The sequence below is a fragment of the Elgaria multicarinata genome, chromosome 3 (assembly GCF_023053635.1).
Source record: "Elgaria multicarinata webbii isolate HBS135686 ecotype San Diego chromosome 3, rElgMul1.1.pri, whole genome shotgun sequence".
NCBI classification, from domain to species: Eukaryota; Metazoa; Chordata; class Lepidosauria; order Squamata; family Anguidae; genus Elgaria; species Elgaria multicarinata.
Window position 1 is genome coordinate 19,236,016 of NC_086173.1, and position 13,761 is coordinate 19,249,776.

The 13,761-nt window shown below is 44.8% G+C and overlaps 2 protein-coding genes across 2 annotated transcripts; one reads left to right on the forward strand and one right to left on the reverse strand.

Moving 5' to 3' along the window:
* Positions 1-1,727: 1,727 nt before the first annotated feature.
* On the forward strand, positions 1,728-2,663 carry LOC134393940 (olfactory receptor 1B1-like). Its single transcript, XM_063118967.1, has one exon. It carries the CDS (start codon positions 1,728-1,730, stop codon positions 2,661-2,663), a length of 936 nt encoding a protein of 311 aa, XP_062975037.1.
* Positions 2,664-7,496: 4,833 nt separating this feature from the next.
* Positions 7,497-8,435, reverse strand: LOC134394246 (olfactory receptor 1K1-like). The gene has a single exon (XM_063119515.1). The coding sequence runs from the start codon at positions 8,433-8,435 to the stop codon at positions 7,497-7,499; it is 939 nt and encodes a 312-aa protein (XP_062975585.1).
* Between the last annotated feature and the right edge of the window lie 5,326 nt (positions 8,436-13,761).

A 13,761-nucleotide genomic window follows, 5' to 3' on the forward strand; every position in this document is an offset into this window, starting at 1 on the left:
ACGGCCTGAGTTCGATCCCAGCGGAAACTGGTTCTCAGGCAGCTGGCTCAGGTCGACTCATCCTTCCATCCTGCCGAGGTCAGTAAAATGAGCACCCAGCTAGCTGGGGGAAAGGTAACTGCAACTGGGGAAGGCAATGGCAAACCACCCCGCTACAAAGTCTGCCAAGAAAATGTCAGCGAAAGCAGGTGTCCCTCTAGGAGTCAGCAATGACTCAAGTGCTTGCATGAGAGGGTCCTTTCCTTTCCTGCAATATCTGTTGGCCTTGATTTTAGTGAAAGGGCTTCTAAGCTGCCATTGGCTGGGGAAAGAGACTCCCTGTAATATGGAAGTTCTGATGGTCATGTCATATGGAGGCCTCTTTCCTTGGTGGTGAGAGCATAGCTAGCGGATTAGGAGAACAGAAGATACTTTATTCCTGGCCTCTTTTTCTGGAGGATAAAGAGAACTTAGCTCAATGGAGCAGCACTAGGCTGCACAACCTTTTTGGCCCCAGAGACCTCATATGAGGCTGGCTTGGGGGTCAGGGGCTCCTGCACGCATATGCAAACACAAACACACATACCACTGATCTGATACAGATTTCGTTTCATTTATTATATTTCTATACCGCCCCATAGCTGAAGCTTTCTGGGCACATCACAATAATTAGACACTGTTACAATATATTATATAAAATATAAAAACCATTCACATAAGGACATAAAACAGATATCACACACAACGACGGCATATTTCTAAAACAACCCACCAGAGACGATCCAGGACCTGATCAAAAAGACTTCTTATATGCTGCCCAAATGCCTGAGAGGAGAGGGCAGTTTTAACCTGGTGTTGTAATGATGACAATGTTGGTGCCAAGTGGGCCTCATTGGGGAGATCACTGCATAAATGGGTGGTGGGCACCCATTTATGATATCTCATTCCTTGCTGCTAGCAATGGTGGAAAAAGTGCGATCTGTATGAGGATCTCTGGGTGAGCGAATGGAGAATACAGGCAGCGGGGGAAATGGTAGAAGGGGGGATTTGATGGTGGTGGCATCAGGACACCCTGCAGTAAAGACACTAGAGGGCCACATATGGCCCCCAGGTCACAGGTTGTGCACTGCCGGTATACATGTTTTGCATGCAGAAGGTATCAGGTTCAATCCTTGGCATTATCAGTGAAAAGTAGCAGGTAGCAGGTGATGGAAAAATCCTCTCTCTGCCTGAGACCCTATGGAGTGGCTGCCAGTAAGAGAAGAGATGATATTGGGCTAGATGGACAAATCATCTTCACATGGTATAAGTCAAGTTCCTGGAGGATATTCATTCACTACTAGTTAAAAGCCTGTGGAAGTTCTTTGGCAAGGTGGGGGAATGTTTTTGGAGAGATCCGAGCTCTTTCCCATTCAATTACTGTTATCTTGCCCTTAATGGCTCAGCACACCACTCCATAACACGTCTCTCGCTCTCCCAAAACAGCCACCTGATTTCTGTTGTTTTACATAAGTGGAAGGACAACAGAATTGGTCCCAGGGTCCAGTTCCCCCTGAAATTTCTCTCCCTTAATGATATTGTAGCAACAGGTTGTGCAAACTACAAATGTTGAGGTCAAGTTTCAAGTCCAGAATGTGCACCTCAAAATTTGAATATGTAACAATCTGAAATATTCCAAAATGTTTTTGGTGTTGAATGGGCCTTATGCTCATACTAAAAGGCCCCTTGTGGTTCTCTTTGTAGGTCCCATGGACTGTGGGAACGGCACAGACATTGATGAGTTTGTCCTTCTGGGTTTCTCCCTCAGTCCCGAACAACAGCCTTTCTTCTTCCTCATCTTTCTGCTGATGTATGGGGCAGGACTTCTGGGCAACATCATGATGCTCATTCTCATCACCTTGGATGCCCGACTCCAGACTCCCATGTACTTCCTGCTGCGTAGCCTCTCTGTGGTGGATGTGGGCTTCATCTCAGTCACAGTGCCCCAGATGCTGGCTCACATCCTCTCCTCTTCCAAGACGATCCCTTTCTATTCCTGCATGGCTCAGTTTTTCTTCTTCTATGTCTTTGGCGTCACAGACCTTCTCCTGGTGAGTGTCATGGCTCTGGATCGCTATGTCGCCATTTGTAATCCTCTCCACTATGCTACGGTGATGAACCAGAAGGTGTGTGGACACTTGGTGGCTGGTTGTTGGTCTGTTTCTACCTTGCATTCCATGTTCCATGCCGGCCTCCTCTTGCGTCTCAGCTACCATGGGGACAACCATCTGGCCCACTTTTTCTGTGACCATGAGCCTTTGCTGCAGCTGTCCTGCTCAGACACCAGTATCAATGAAACAGCCATCTTCTTTGAGGGTGGGCTCATCATCCTTGGACCTTTTGTTTTCATCATTCTCACCTACACCTGCATTGTAGCAGCAGTGATGAAGTTCTCCTCCTCTGGGAGGCGCAAAGCATTCTCCACCTGTGCCTCCCATCTCACCATGGTGGTGCTCCTCTATGGGGCCATCATTGGTGTCTACTTCCAACCTACATCCAGCTACTCAGCCAACCGAGGGGCTGTATTTGCTCTCATGTATACTGTCATCACCCCAATGTCCAACCCCTACATCTACAGCCTCAGGAATAAAGATGTGAAAGGGGCCCTCAGACATCTGTTGAGAAAAAGGGTCTCCTTTCAATAGTTATGACCAATTGGTTATTGTGCATTCCTCCTACCCCCACAATTACACCCCATTAGGCACATGTGTCCTCCAGATATTTGGGACTACAACTCCCATCATTCCTGCTAATTGGCCATGCTGGCTTATGGGACTTGATGTCCAAAACATCTGGCGGGCACACCAGTTTGGTAGATGGAGAATTAGATGGCTGAAGTGAGCAACGGAGAGCTGTTTCCCCCCCTCCCCCAGTCTTGGCGTGAAATAACTTTGAAGTTGTCGAATGGCATATTTGCTTCAGAGGAAGGATATTTTGGAGATTACTGAATGCATGGATCTATTCTCAGGGCAGAATGGGCAGATTATAAACTGAATTTTAGCTGCCCAATCTGCAGTGGAAGAAGTGAATTCTGTATCTAAATGTGTCCGGTGAATTCTGTAACATGTTCTGTGTTCAGAATATGGTATAGATTGATGGTTCCTAGGCATTTCCCCCCACCTTTTTCTGCTTTTTTGGGCGGGGGAAAGGAAAAAACGATACAAGAAATTGGAAAACCCAGGAGGGACACAGCAAGAAGACAATGTCATCTTGGTCTCTCATAAAATTCCACAAATGAGGCAGGGCAATTGTATGATAAAGCCTCATCTGGAAGGGCCCTTGGTAAATATAGCTGACAATTTACCTTCTCGTAACTTATGGCAGCTTGTATGAATGTCACCATATGGAAAGGTGGTCATTTATATGTTCTTGCCATGATAATGTGAGAGACCCAACCTTGAGGAAGTTTGCTAGCCTTAGTGAAACCATTTTTTTTAATTTCCCTCAAAATTCCTCAGATGTTTTGCGTGAGCTGGAATAGTCCAAATTCACCTCAGAAAGTTTCCTTAGGTGAAATTCTGGACCAACTCTATGCTTGTCAAATAGTGAGAATGTTTTTCCGTATCAAATCTAATTTGATCAAGAACCCATAGAAGTGGGGCATAAAGATAACATTCTCCTCACCACGTCACACAAATGGCTCTATGTTGTGATATGCACATTATGGTTATTTACCACTAGATAACTGGTCACCTGTGTTCATCATGCAAGTGCATGAGGCAGGGCATAGAGGTTAGAGTGGAGCACAGAGATTTGTGGATGCACTGTTTCCCCCCATTTGTTCTGGGCAGTCCATGCTCAACATAAGAACATAAGAAGAGCCATGCTGGATTAGACCATGGGTGGTCAACCAGCTGTCGGCGGGAAACTCACAAGCAAGACATGAGTACAACAGAAACCTCCTGCCATTGTTCCCCAACAACTGGCATGCAGATTTACTGCCTCTGATACTGGAGGTAGCTTATAGCCATCCAGACTAGCAGCCATTGATAGTTTTCTCTTCCAGGAATTTGTGTAACCCTCTTTTCAAGCCATCCAAATTGGTGGCCATCACTACATCTTATGGTAGCAAATTCCATAATTTAAGTATGTGCTGTGCAAAGAAATATTTCCTCTTATCTGTCCTGAATCTCCCATCAATCAGCTTCATGAGATGACCCAATTAGGTTCTAGTATTAAGAGAGAGAACGGGGGGCATGTCTACACCAGGCATTAAATCCAGGCTTGTCTTGTGTAGGTCCCTATGATGCACAGGGAATCTCGGGAGCAAGCGGGGATGGCCATGAGCTTTCTGTGGGATATTTGGAACCATGTAAAACCTGATGTTTCCCACGGTCCTGGCAGCATTCTGCAGACCATGGGCGGTGTGGCTGCCACTCCCTCCTCTTTCCTTCCTCCCCGCGAGTAGCGGGGCTCCGAAAATGGGCATGGAGCTGTACAGGAAGGCTCCGTGCCCATGGTTTGGGTGGGGGGAGTGGGTTTGGTGTGTTTTTTTACTTACTTTTTGGTGGAGCGCAATTGCACTCCGTCTCCCTTGTTAAAAAATAAAATAAAATGGTGGCTGCAATGTCCTTCTTCCTTTCTGGGATGTCGCACTGCCGTTTGGATGCTGGGAGAGGATCATGGAAGTAGGTAAGTCCGTGATCCTCCCCCCTCCCTCTGCACCCTTAGGTGTAGACGTGCCAGAGAGAGATGTCTTCCTGCCCACATTCTCAGTTTGTATTGTGTTCATGCCTCTGGCATTCACATGTGCTGGCAAGCTGACATGAAACACATCAATGGGACTTCTTTCATTGAGGAAATCACATAGTAGATAAGCTTAATGGTTACAAAGTCTCCAAAACACACTTAAACGATGGTTAGGAAGCTTTAGGCTCTTTTTTCTGAAATGAGAAAACACTCGGGGGGGGGGAATAGGGCAAATAACAGCTTTGTGCTTCTCCAGACACTGCATAAGCTGGCACTTCAAAGGGACATGGCCAATCTCCTAAAACAAATTCCCAGGAAAGGTTACTCTGAGCCACCAGAGTGGGCAGAGAGATCCGTCATGCACTTGTCAATCTCAGCCTACCACGACTGAGCTGACCCCATTATCATGACTTCAGGAAAGGTTAAACCCCCAGGAGTACCATCCTTCTGCTAAGGATTGGGAACTCCCTGCCACCTGGGTCTGGGCACCAACACAGAATCCACAGCATATGCAAGGCCAAGTCTATGAAAAGCCTCACTACTTTTCATGGCACAGTTCTTAGATATCCAAAGTCCAAATAGAAAAGTGTCCTTGTGCAGAGTGCTTTCAAAGTCCCAAGCGGTGATGGAATCCAAAGCAGGAGGGAGGCCAGGCATTGTGTCGAGTGATAAAACCTAGCAAAGCTTTTTCAGCTTTGCATCACCCTTTAAGGCCTATTCAATGTCACTTGACAGACAGGTCCTCTGACCTGTAAACCATGCCCACGTGCCAAGAGGGCGGGATGTTACAACCCACTTCGAAGAGTGTCCCCCACCTTTTCCAAAACACTCTGAAGTTCCCAGAGAACCAGCTACTTCAACGCCGAAGCAAAGGAGTGAACCAGCTACTCGCATGAGAACTGCTTACAGAGATAAGCTTGCAAGAGAAACATCTGGCATTGTCAAACTATTTCCTAATAAATCTAACTACTAGGTACAAGGATGGCCTTGTACCTATACCTGAGAGTTTGTAAAGTTATATACACACACACTTTGTCCTTGTGAGCAGGGATGAACCGACACCCTTTAAGCGAAAACCTTATAGTGAAAACTTTTAAGTCCCCCTCTCATTCTTTTGATCATAGATCTCCACATCTAAACCAAGAATTCAAGTGTTTCATTTTATAATAAGATATATAATATGACAGGCTACATAAAAAACAATTTGCTACCATATACTATATCACCTCCCAATTTCCTTTAAAACATACCTATTTGCTTTGTCATCCTACCTCAAACAGCTTCTATTAGAATTGGCACGAGTCTTCATCTGCATGGCAGGCACTATATCTAAATTATTTTATTTAAATCTTTAAATTATTCCTTTCCATTCCCTGTCTCTGTTTCTGGTCTTTAAGTTGTTGGCAAACACTTGCTTCATTTTTCATTTGTAAAGTGCTTAGTACAACATCAGGTGCCTCAGAAAGAAAAAACCATACAGAATAATAAATAAAAACACCTTATTTACTTTCTTTTTTCTAGACTCATTGTGAATCATTATTTTTACTTTTAGACTTAAAAGTTTGTATGATATTCACACTCACACATACACACCCACACAAACACAGTTCCCCTCATGGAAGGGCCAACTGTGACCACAGGTACATTGAGCTCTTTGAACTGAATTCTTGTTTTTGAATGTTGAATAAATCTGCACCCACACTCTCATGGATTGTACTTGTTTGTGCTGTGCACATCTACCCCATGGAAAAAAGAAATAGGGCAGCCCAGCCAATGTTGAGGTAATATTTCACTTTATTGTAGTGCCTGCATAGTACATTTCTCCCCTCAGGCAGACAGACACAAGGCCTAGTAGGGGAGGGGCAGCTTCTCTTTGCATGATATCTTATAGCGGTTGTCTCTCACAGGGAAAAGAGAAGTGTCTATGTCCTCTGAAGCCAGGCAGAAGGGGAAGCCACCAGTCCAAAGACATAGGGATAGGAAATCTCAGACACACACTCAGAGTAATATTTTGGCTCAAGACATGTAAAGTCATGTGACTCTCCTTCAGAGGCCAATTCTGAAATGGTACACAAGGCTGCTTTTGTTATCATTTGAGTGGGTTAGACTAAACCAGTTGCCCTCAAAGAAGAATGGCCAAAGGGCTGTCAAACAAAGATGCCTTCAGTTTACAGCAGAACATCAATAGGGAGGGGGGCGAGACTGATCTTCTAAGACAAAGAACTCTACCGCCTAGGTGCAGCCAGAGAGGTAGCTGTCTCACTTGTTCCCATGGACCGAACCTCAGATATGATGCGATGCACAGCAGGCCCTCCTCAACTTATAGGAATGGATGGGCATGTGGAAGGATTTGGTTCTTTGTGTGAATATCCCTATGTTCTTCTACCCCACTGCTTTCTATTCCCTAGTTCCCACATCACCCCAAAGGCTCTGCCTCTGCCTTCCCCACTCACCTGTGTGTTCCCACATCCAGCTGTTCTCAGGAGGATGAAGGCACAGCCAAACAGGATATACAAGGGGTTATGGAAAATTAGAGTTATGTGGGTAGGTGGCCCAGAGGTACATTCCATGACAACATGGCTGCCTTTGGCACACTGACAAGGTAATATCCCACAACCCTGTGGTAAAAATGGATATTGGAACCCTGAGAGAAACATACTCTTTAGTGTTACATAAATATGGTGGTCATTAGGGGAGTCTGTTCCATGAATCACTAAAAACCCAGTTTCAATGGGTGGTGTGGTCCATATGTTAGTGTTGTTCAGTGTGGCAATTTGCAGGAAAGGTGCTCACTGTGTTCCCACCTTCCTGCACAGAGTTCTGCGAATTGCCCCTTTGACATCATCATTCCTCAGGCTGTATATAAAGGGATTGAGCATAGGTATGACAACAGTATACATGATGGTGGTAACCCTTCCCTTTTCAGCTGAATATCGAGCTGTGGGCTGGAAATAGACCCCAATGACTGTGCCATAAAAGAGGAGGACCACAGACAGATGAGCCCCACAGGTAGAAAATGCCTTGTGCCATCCTGAACCTGAAGGCAGCCTCAGGACAGTAGCCAGGATAAGGGCATAGGAGATCACAATGAAGACAAAAGGGCTCAGCACCACTAAGGACCCCTCAGTGAAAATCAACATTTCAATTAAACTGGTATCAGTGCAAGACAGACCCAGCACAGGTTGGTGGTCACAGAAGAAGTGGGGAATCTCCCGGGAACGGCAGAAAGAGAGGCGAGACATTAGAATGATGTGCAGCAATGAGTGGAGGTGGGAAACAATCCAGGAACTGGCCACGAACCCCACACACAGGCTGTGGCTCATCATGATGGTATAGTGCAGGGGGCTCCGGATGGCCACATAGCGGTCATAAGCCATGGAGGCCAGGAGGAAGCTGTCGGTGACCCCAAAGGCAAAGAAGAAATACATCTGAGTCAGGCAGCCAGCATAAGAGATGGTGCTGGCTTCTGATACCAGGTTGGCCAACATCTTGGGCACAGTGACCGAGGTGAAGCAGGCATCCACCAGGGAAAGGTGTCCCACAAAGAAATACATGGGTGTGTGCAGGTGGGCATCGAAAAGGATCAACAAGACAATCAGGAGGTTCCCCAGGATGCCCACTATATACAGTGCCAGGAAGATGACAAAGAGCAGCTTCTGTTGTCCAGGGTCGGAGGACAGACCCAGGAGAATGAAGTCAGGGTGAAGGGTATCGTTCGTGCTGCCCATGTAACTGGGGAGCCTGCAAAGAGAAATTAAATTAAAATCCATTAAGGCTCTGTAATAGTTCAACCAGGATATACCTATGTCATATTTAAGGCCTTATTAGTAGGGCTGTGCACTGCTTTGGCTCCGGATCTGAATTCCAAGTTGAACTGGGGCGAATCGGTCAGGAACTGAAGCGGGTCATCTCTGGGCCAAATCGGGTCATATCAAGTCCAAAGTGCTCAATCTGGACCCCTCCCTGTTACTTGATTGATTCATTGATTGATTGCATTTCTATACCGCCCAATAGCTGAAGCTGTCTGGGCATGAGCCCCCTGCTCCTTACCTGGACCCATTGTGAGTAACCACAGCCATCCACACCACTTCAAAGAAGTCATGTGGGTGCTCACTGTGGGTCCAGGTAAGGGGAAAGGGGCTCACATAGCTCTCCTGCTCATGTCCCCCCACCGTGTGCTAGCTTCATGGTTTAGGGGGCTCTTGAGCAAGACGGCCTCAATGAGACACCCTTTGTGAATGGACCCACCTCCTACTTGCCACTGTTACTTCTGCCAGTTTGCTTGCCCTATCCCTCTGGGCCCAATCCACCCAGCTGCCCAGAGGGAAAGCATAAGGCAAGTTGCTGGAATTTCAGAAGCATCCATATTATGAGAAGTGCTTAGACACCTGAATGTGACTTAGTTATGTTAAATATTCTTATTCATTGGAGGGAAATCTGACATGTGGATCCTATGTTGTACAGGGGTTACTTTATGATCTACTAGATCCCTATGGTTTCATCTATCTATCTATCTATCTATCTATCAAGTTAAAGGAAGCCAGATTCCAGCTGGACATCAGGAAAAACTTCCTGACTGTTAGAGCAGTACGACAATGGAATCAGTTACCTAGGGAGGTTGTGGGCTCTCCCACACTAGAGCCATTCAAGAGGCAGCTGGACAAGCATCTGTTAGAGATGCTTTAGGGTGGATTCCTGCATTGAGCAGGGGGTTGGACTCGATGGCCTTGTAGGACCCTTCCAACTCTGCTATTCTGTGATTCTATGATTCTATGATTCTATGATCTATCTATCTATCTGTCAAATCCTTCCTTAAAACCTACTGTTTCATTGAAGCCTTTGGCTTAACTCCCTTCAGAAACTAAATCCAGATTATATTTTCAGAACTGGGGGAATTGGCCATTTGTTTCTTCTTCCTAGTAATCCTTGGGTGGTTTTCAGTGTAGCCTGAAACTATCTCATTCAGTACTTGGAAGATGCTAATTTGAATGTCCCTCTCACTTTCTGTCTTAATACTGTAACCAAATGTAGACACCATGGCTTGAACATCAGCCATTCCCCCCCCTTCCTGGCTCCCCTTTTTATTTAAAACATGTCTACCTTTGCTTTTTGTGTAACTATCACTCATATTCTTTCTTGTCTACATTTGCCTCTGCCTTTATTTCTGTCCATTGTCTCTTCGTCTGTCAAAATTTAGGCTATCAGCTCCTTCAAGCAGAATTTAAGCTCCACATACATCAATAGTGCTGTATAGCAAATAATATCTATCTATCTATCTGTCTGTCTGTCTGTCTGTCTGTCTGTCTGTCTGTCTGTCTCTATCTATCTATCTATCTATCTATCTATCTATCTATCTATCTATCTATCTTCTATGTAGTTGTTGTGATTCTGTGCCCCCACCCCCCAGGATGCAAGACAATAGAGATCTGCCATGCAACCCACAAAGGTTTATTCAGTAAATAGACTCCTCTGCACACCTGAAGGGAGTGTAAATGCTAGGAGCTATCCTCTAACTTTCATTAGCCTAACAAAGCAAGGCAGTTGCCTATCAACTAAATGGACAGTTTCCCACAGTACGCGACAGGCTTTTACTGGAACCCTCCTTCAGGGATGGTCTTCAAGCTATAACCTCGGGCAAGTTGCGAGTGTATCGGACTGCCTCCCATCTCCTCTCAACTCCCCCAACTTGACCTTGCATGGGACTCTGGGATCTGTCAACTCGATGCTCCCTCCCCCTGTGACAAAGACTGGGGAGGAGGGGAAGATGATCTCTGAGTCTGGGCTTCCTGTTCAATAAGCTCCAGGGAAGATTTCTCCTTGACTCCTGGAGAGTCTTGGCCCTTCTTCTTCTTCTTCTTCTTCTTCTTCTTCTTCTTCTTCTTCTTCTTCTACTTCTTCTTCCTCCTCCAAGTCCAATTTGGGATATGTACCAGGGAGATTGTGCCTGATTCTGGCACTATCTATCTATCTATCTATCTATCATCTATTTATCTATCTATCTATCTATCTATCTATCTATCTATCTATCATCTAGCTAGCTATCATTTGTTTTCCTAGGTAGTTATCCACCCCCATAAAGACAGATAGGCCTGTCTGAAACACATTTGCTTGTTCCATATCAGGTCAAAGCATTCATACTCTCTTCAGGTGTGCAGAGGTGTCTATTAACTGAATGGCAGATCTCTTTATTGTCTCACATCCTGGGGGTGGGGCATGGAATCACAACAACTAGATAGAAGATAGATAGATAGATAGATAGATAGATAGATAGATAGATAGATAGATAGATATTATTTGCTATACAGCACTATTGGTGTGCGTGGGGCTTAAGTTCTGCTTGAAGGAGCTGATAGCCTAAATTTTGAAAGAAGAAGAGACAATGGACAGAAATGAAGGCAGAGGCAAATGTAGACAAGAAAGAATATGAGCGATAGTTACACAAAAAGCAAAGGTAGACATGTTTTAAACGAAAAGGGGACCCAGGAGAGGGGAAGAAATGGAGTCAGGAGAAGTTTATTTCAAAGTAAATCAGGAGTGATCCTATGCTGGCCCAGGAAGAAAAAAAACCAAATTCTGTTGTTACTGCCATTCTTACCTTATTCTAATGAACTCCTTCTTGTTTCCACAAGATTACAACTCAACCTCTTTCTGAGTTTATGGCACAATCCTATGCATGCTTAGGAAGAAGCAAGTCCTACAACTTCTAGCATTACCCAGCCAGCCATACTGGCTGGGGATTGCTGGGAATTGTATATCTTTTTTTTTCCTGTCTAAGCATGCATAGGATTACACATGTGACAGATATTTTAAACACTGGCTACATTCCATGGAGGTTATGACTTACCCAACTGAGCTCAGGTACCCAAAAATGGATTCACCAAAGAGGAAGATGGAAGCAGCAGGAAATAACAAAAGCACCAATGAAAAGCTAGGCGGCAAGCAGAAATTGTGTGTGAAGATGAAGCAATGTGAAGTACACAGTGAGGAGGGGTTATTTTTACAGCTACCGTTAAACACACTAAGACATACTCCCCAGAGCTCTGATCCTATGGCCAGGAAAACAGACACTAATTGCCCCGGGATCACTTGGGGGGGGGAGGACATGTGGGAGATACAGCAAATATGTTAATTTTGTTGTTTTCATACAATGTTGAACTTCCACAAGGTGGCACCAAATGAAGTCCTTGTTCAATGCTGACATTTCTTAAAAGTCAGGAAAAATTACAAGCAGTTGCAGCATGGTTGTATTATTCAGCAGCAGCATCCAAGTGTAAGATTTTAGATACGGTGACCTTATGAAAAGGAGGACAGGGCTCCTGTATCTTTAACAGTTGTATTGAAAAGGAAATTTCAGCAGGTATATATGGGGAACCTGGTGAAATTTCCTCTTCATCACAGCAGTTAAAGCTGCAGGTGCCCTGCCCTCTTTTAAATCGGGTCACTCTAGTATAGCTCCTGCAGCTTCAACTGTGGTGATGAAGAGGGAATTTCACCAGGTTCTCCATATATACAAATGACACCTGCTGAAATTCCCCTTTCTATGCAACTGTTAATGATAAAGGAGCCTTGTCCTCCTTTTCATATGATCACCCTATTTTAGAGAACTGCAACATACAAGGGTCCAAATGAGGCAAACCTCTATATTTTAAATAGCCACAGTTGCGCAACTGTACAACTACAAATAACCAATTTTTTTAAAAGGTCCATTTGCAGACACTCCACAGGGCCAGGAAATGTGAACATTTTTTCCTACTCTATTTTTGTGTAGAAAAATACAAATAATTTTTAAAAGGGCTCTGAGTAAGGATGGGGGACTTGGCGGTAGGAAAGATGGTTTCTGCCACCAAGTCCACTGGGATACCAGGTGGAGCCAACTGGAGGACTGAGGGGGAAGTGTGGAACAACCCACAGAAACCCTGGTAATCTGCTAAACAACCCACAATGTGTAGCTCGTTACCCATACCCAGAACAAGGCTAATTTCTTTAGATAAGAATTTGGGCAAGTTTATTTCATTGATGGAAGGCCATCCTATCCCAACTGTTTTGATCAAATTGGACTGACAGTACCACCCTGTGCATGTTTACTCAGAAGTAAGTCCTGCTATGTTCAGGTAAGTGTACATAGGATTGCTGTCTGGCAGAGTTAAGAATAGCTGGGGATTCAATTGAGATTTCTCAAACTAAATCTACATCAGCTGGGAAATCTGGCCCTGGGGGTTTCCTACCTAAGAAATTGCACCCAAGATAGCCAGATCTTTTTTAAACCACTGTGCTAATTTGCCTTAACAAATATTTCAAGGACCAAGTCCTCAAGGATTTAGAAAAGACTTTAGTGGCTAATCATGGAAATGAATGGAACTCATTAGAAGTTTCTTCAGCAACCAAGTTAATTAGTTAGTGACTGTTTCAGTTGACACATGGCAGCCATGTTGACACATGGCAGCCATGTTGACTTGAGGCTATCTCTCCATCTTGGCTTCCCTGTTGTTATTCTTACTGAGAATTTCCCCCATATAAAGATGTGCCATCCTCATAGCATACATTCATGATTGGTGCTCTCCAGTGTATGTAGGCCCAGAACCTCCTCCTCCCTTAGATTTGCTCAGTACCCAGAACCAACCTGGACAGTGCTGAAAATGCCTGTCTTTTATCCTAGGGCAGGATCTACACCACTGCTTATAATGGTTTATAATGGTTATGACAACTGTTCAGGCCCAAGACACATTACATATACAGTTTTCATACCGTTTTAAAAGTGTTATATCCTGCTTGGTGTAGGTCGGCCCCAGGACAAAAAGGCCCTAATCCAAAGAAGTGACAACATGTCCTATTCATAGGGGGGAAACAGACACTGCTGAACTGTTGCAGCTTTCTACTGAGTGTTTACAGTTGGAGAGTGTGATGTGGCTGGATTGAGCTAGTGCCTCATCTGTGATTGGAACAGCTCTAGAACCAGCCCTTTACAGAGGACAGAACCTCCTCCTCCTCCTCAAATACACAGAGTATGTGTATTTGAAAACCTTATTTCATTGGAGGCTGTGCAAACTAAATTTT

What these genes read in the sequence shown, in the direction of transcription:
- LOC134393940 (XM_063118967.1), top strand. Translation starts at nt 1,728, where the DNA reads ATGGACTGTGGGAACGGCACAGACATTGATGAGTTTGTCCTTCTGGGT.
- LOC134394246 (XM_063119515.1), bottom strand. Translation starts at nt 8,435, where the DNA reads ATGGGCAGCACGAACGATACCCTTCACCCTGACTTCATTCTCCTGGGT.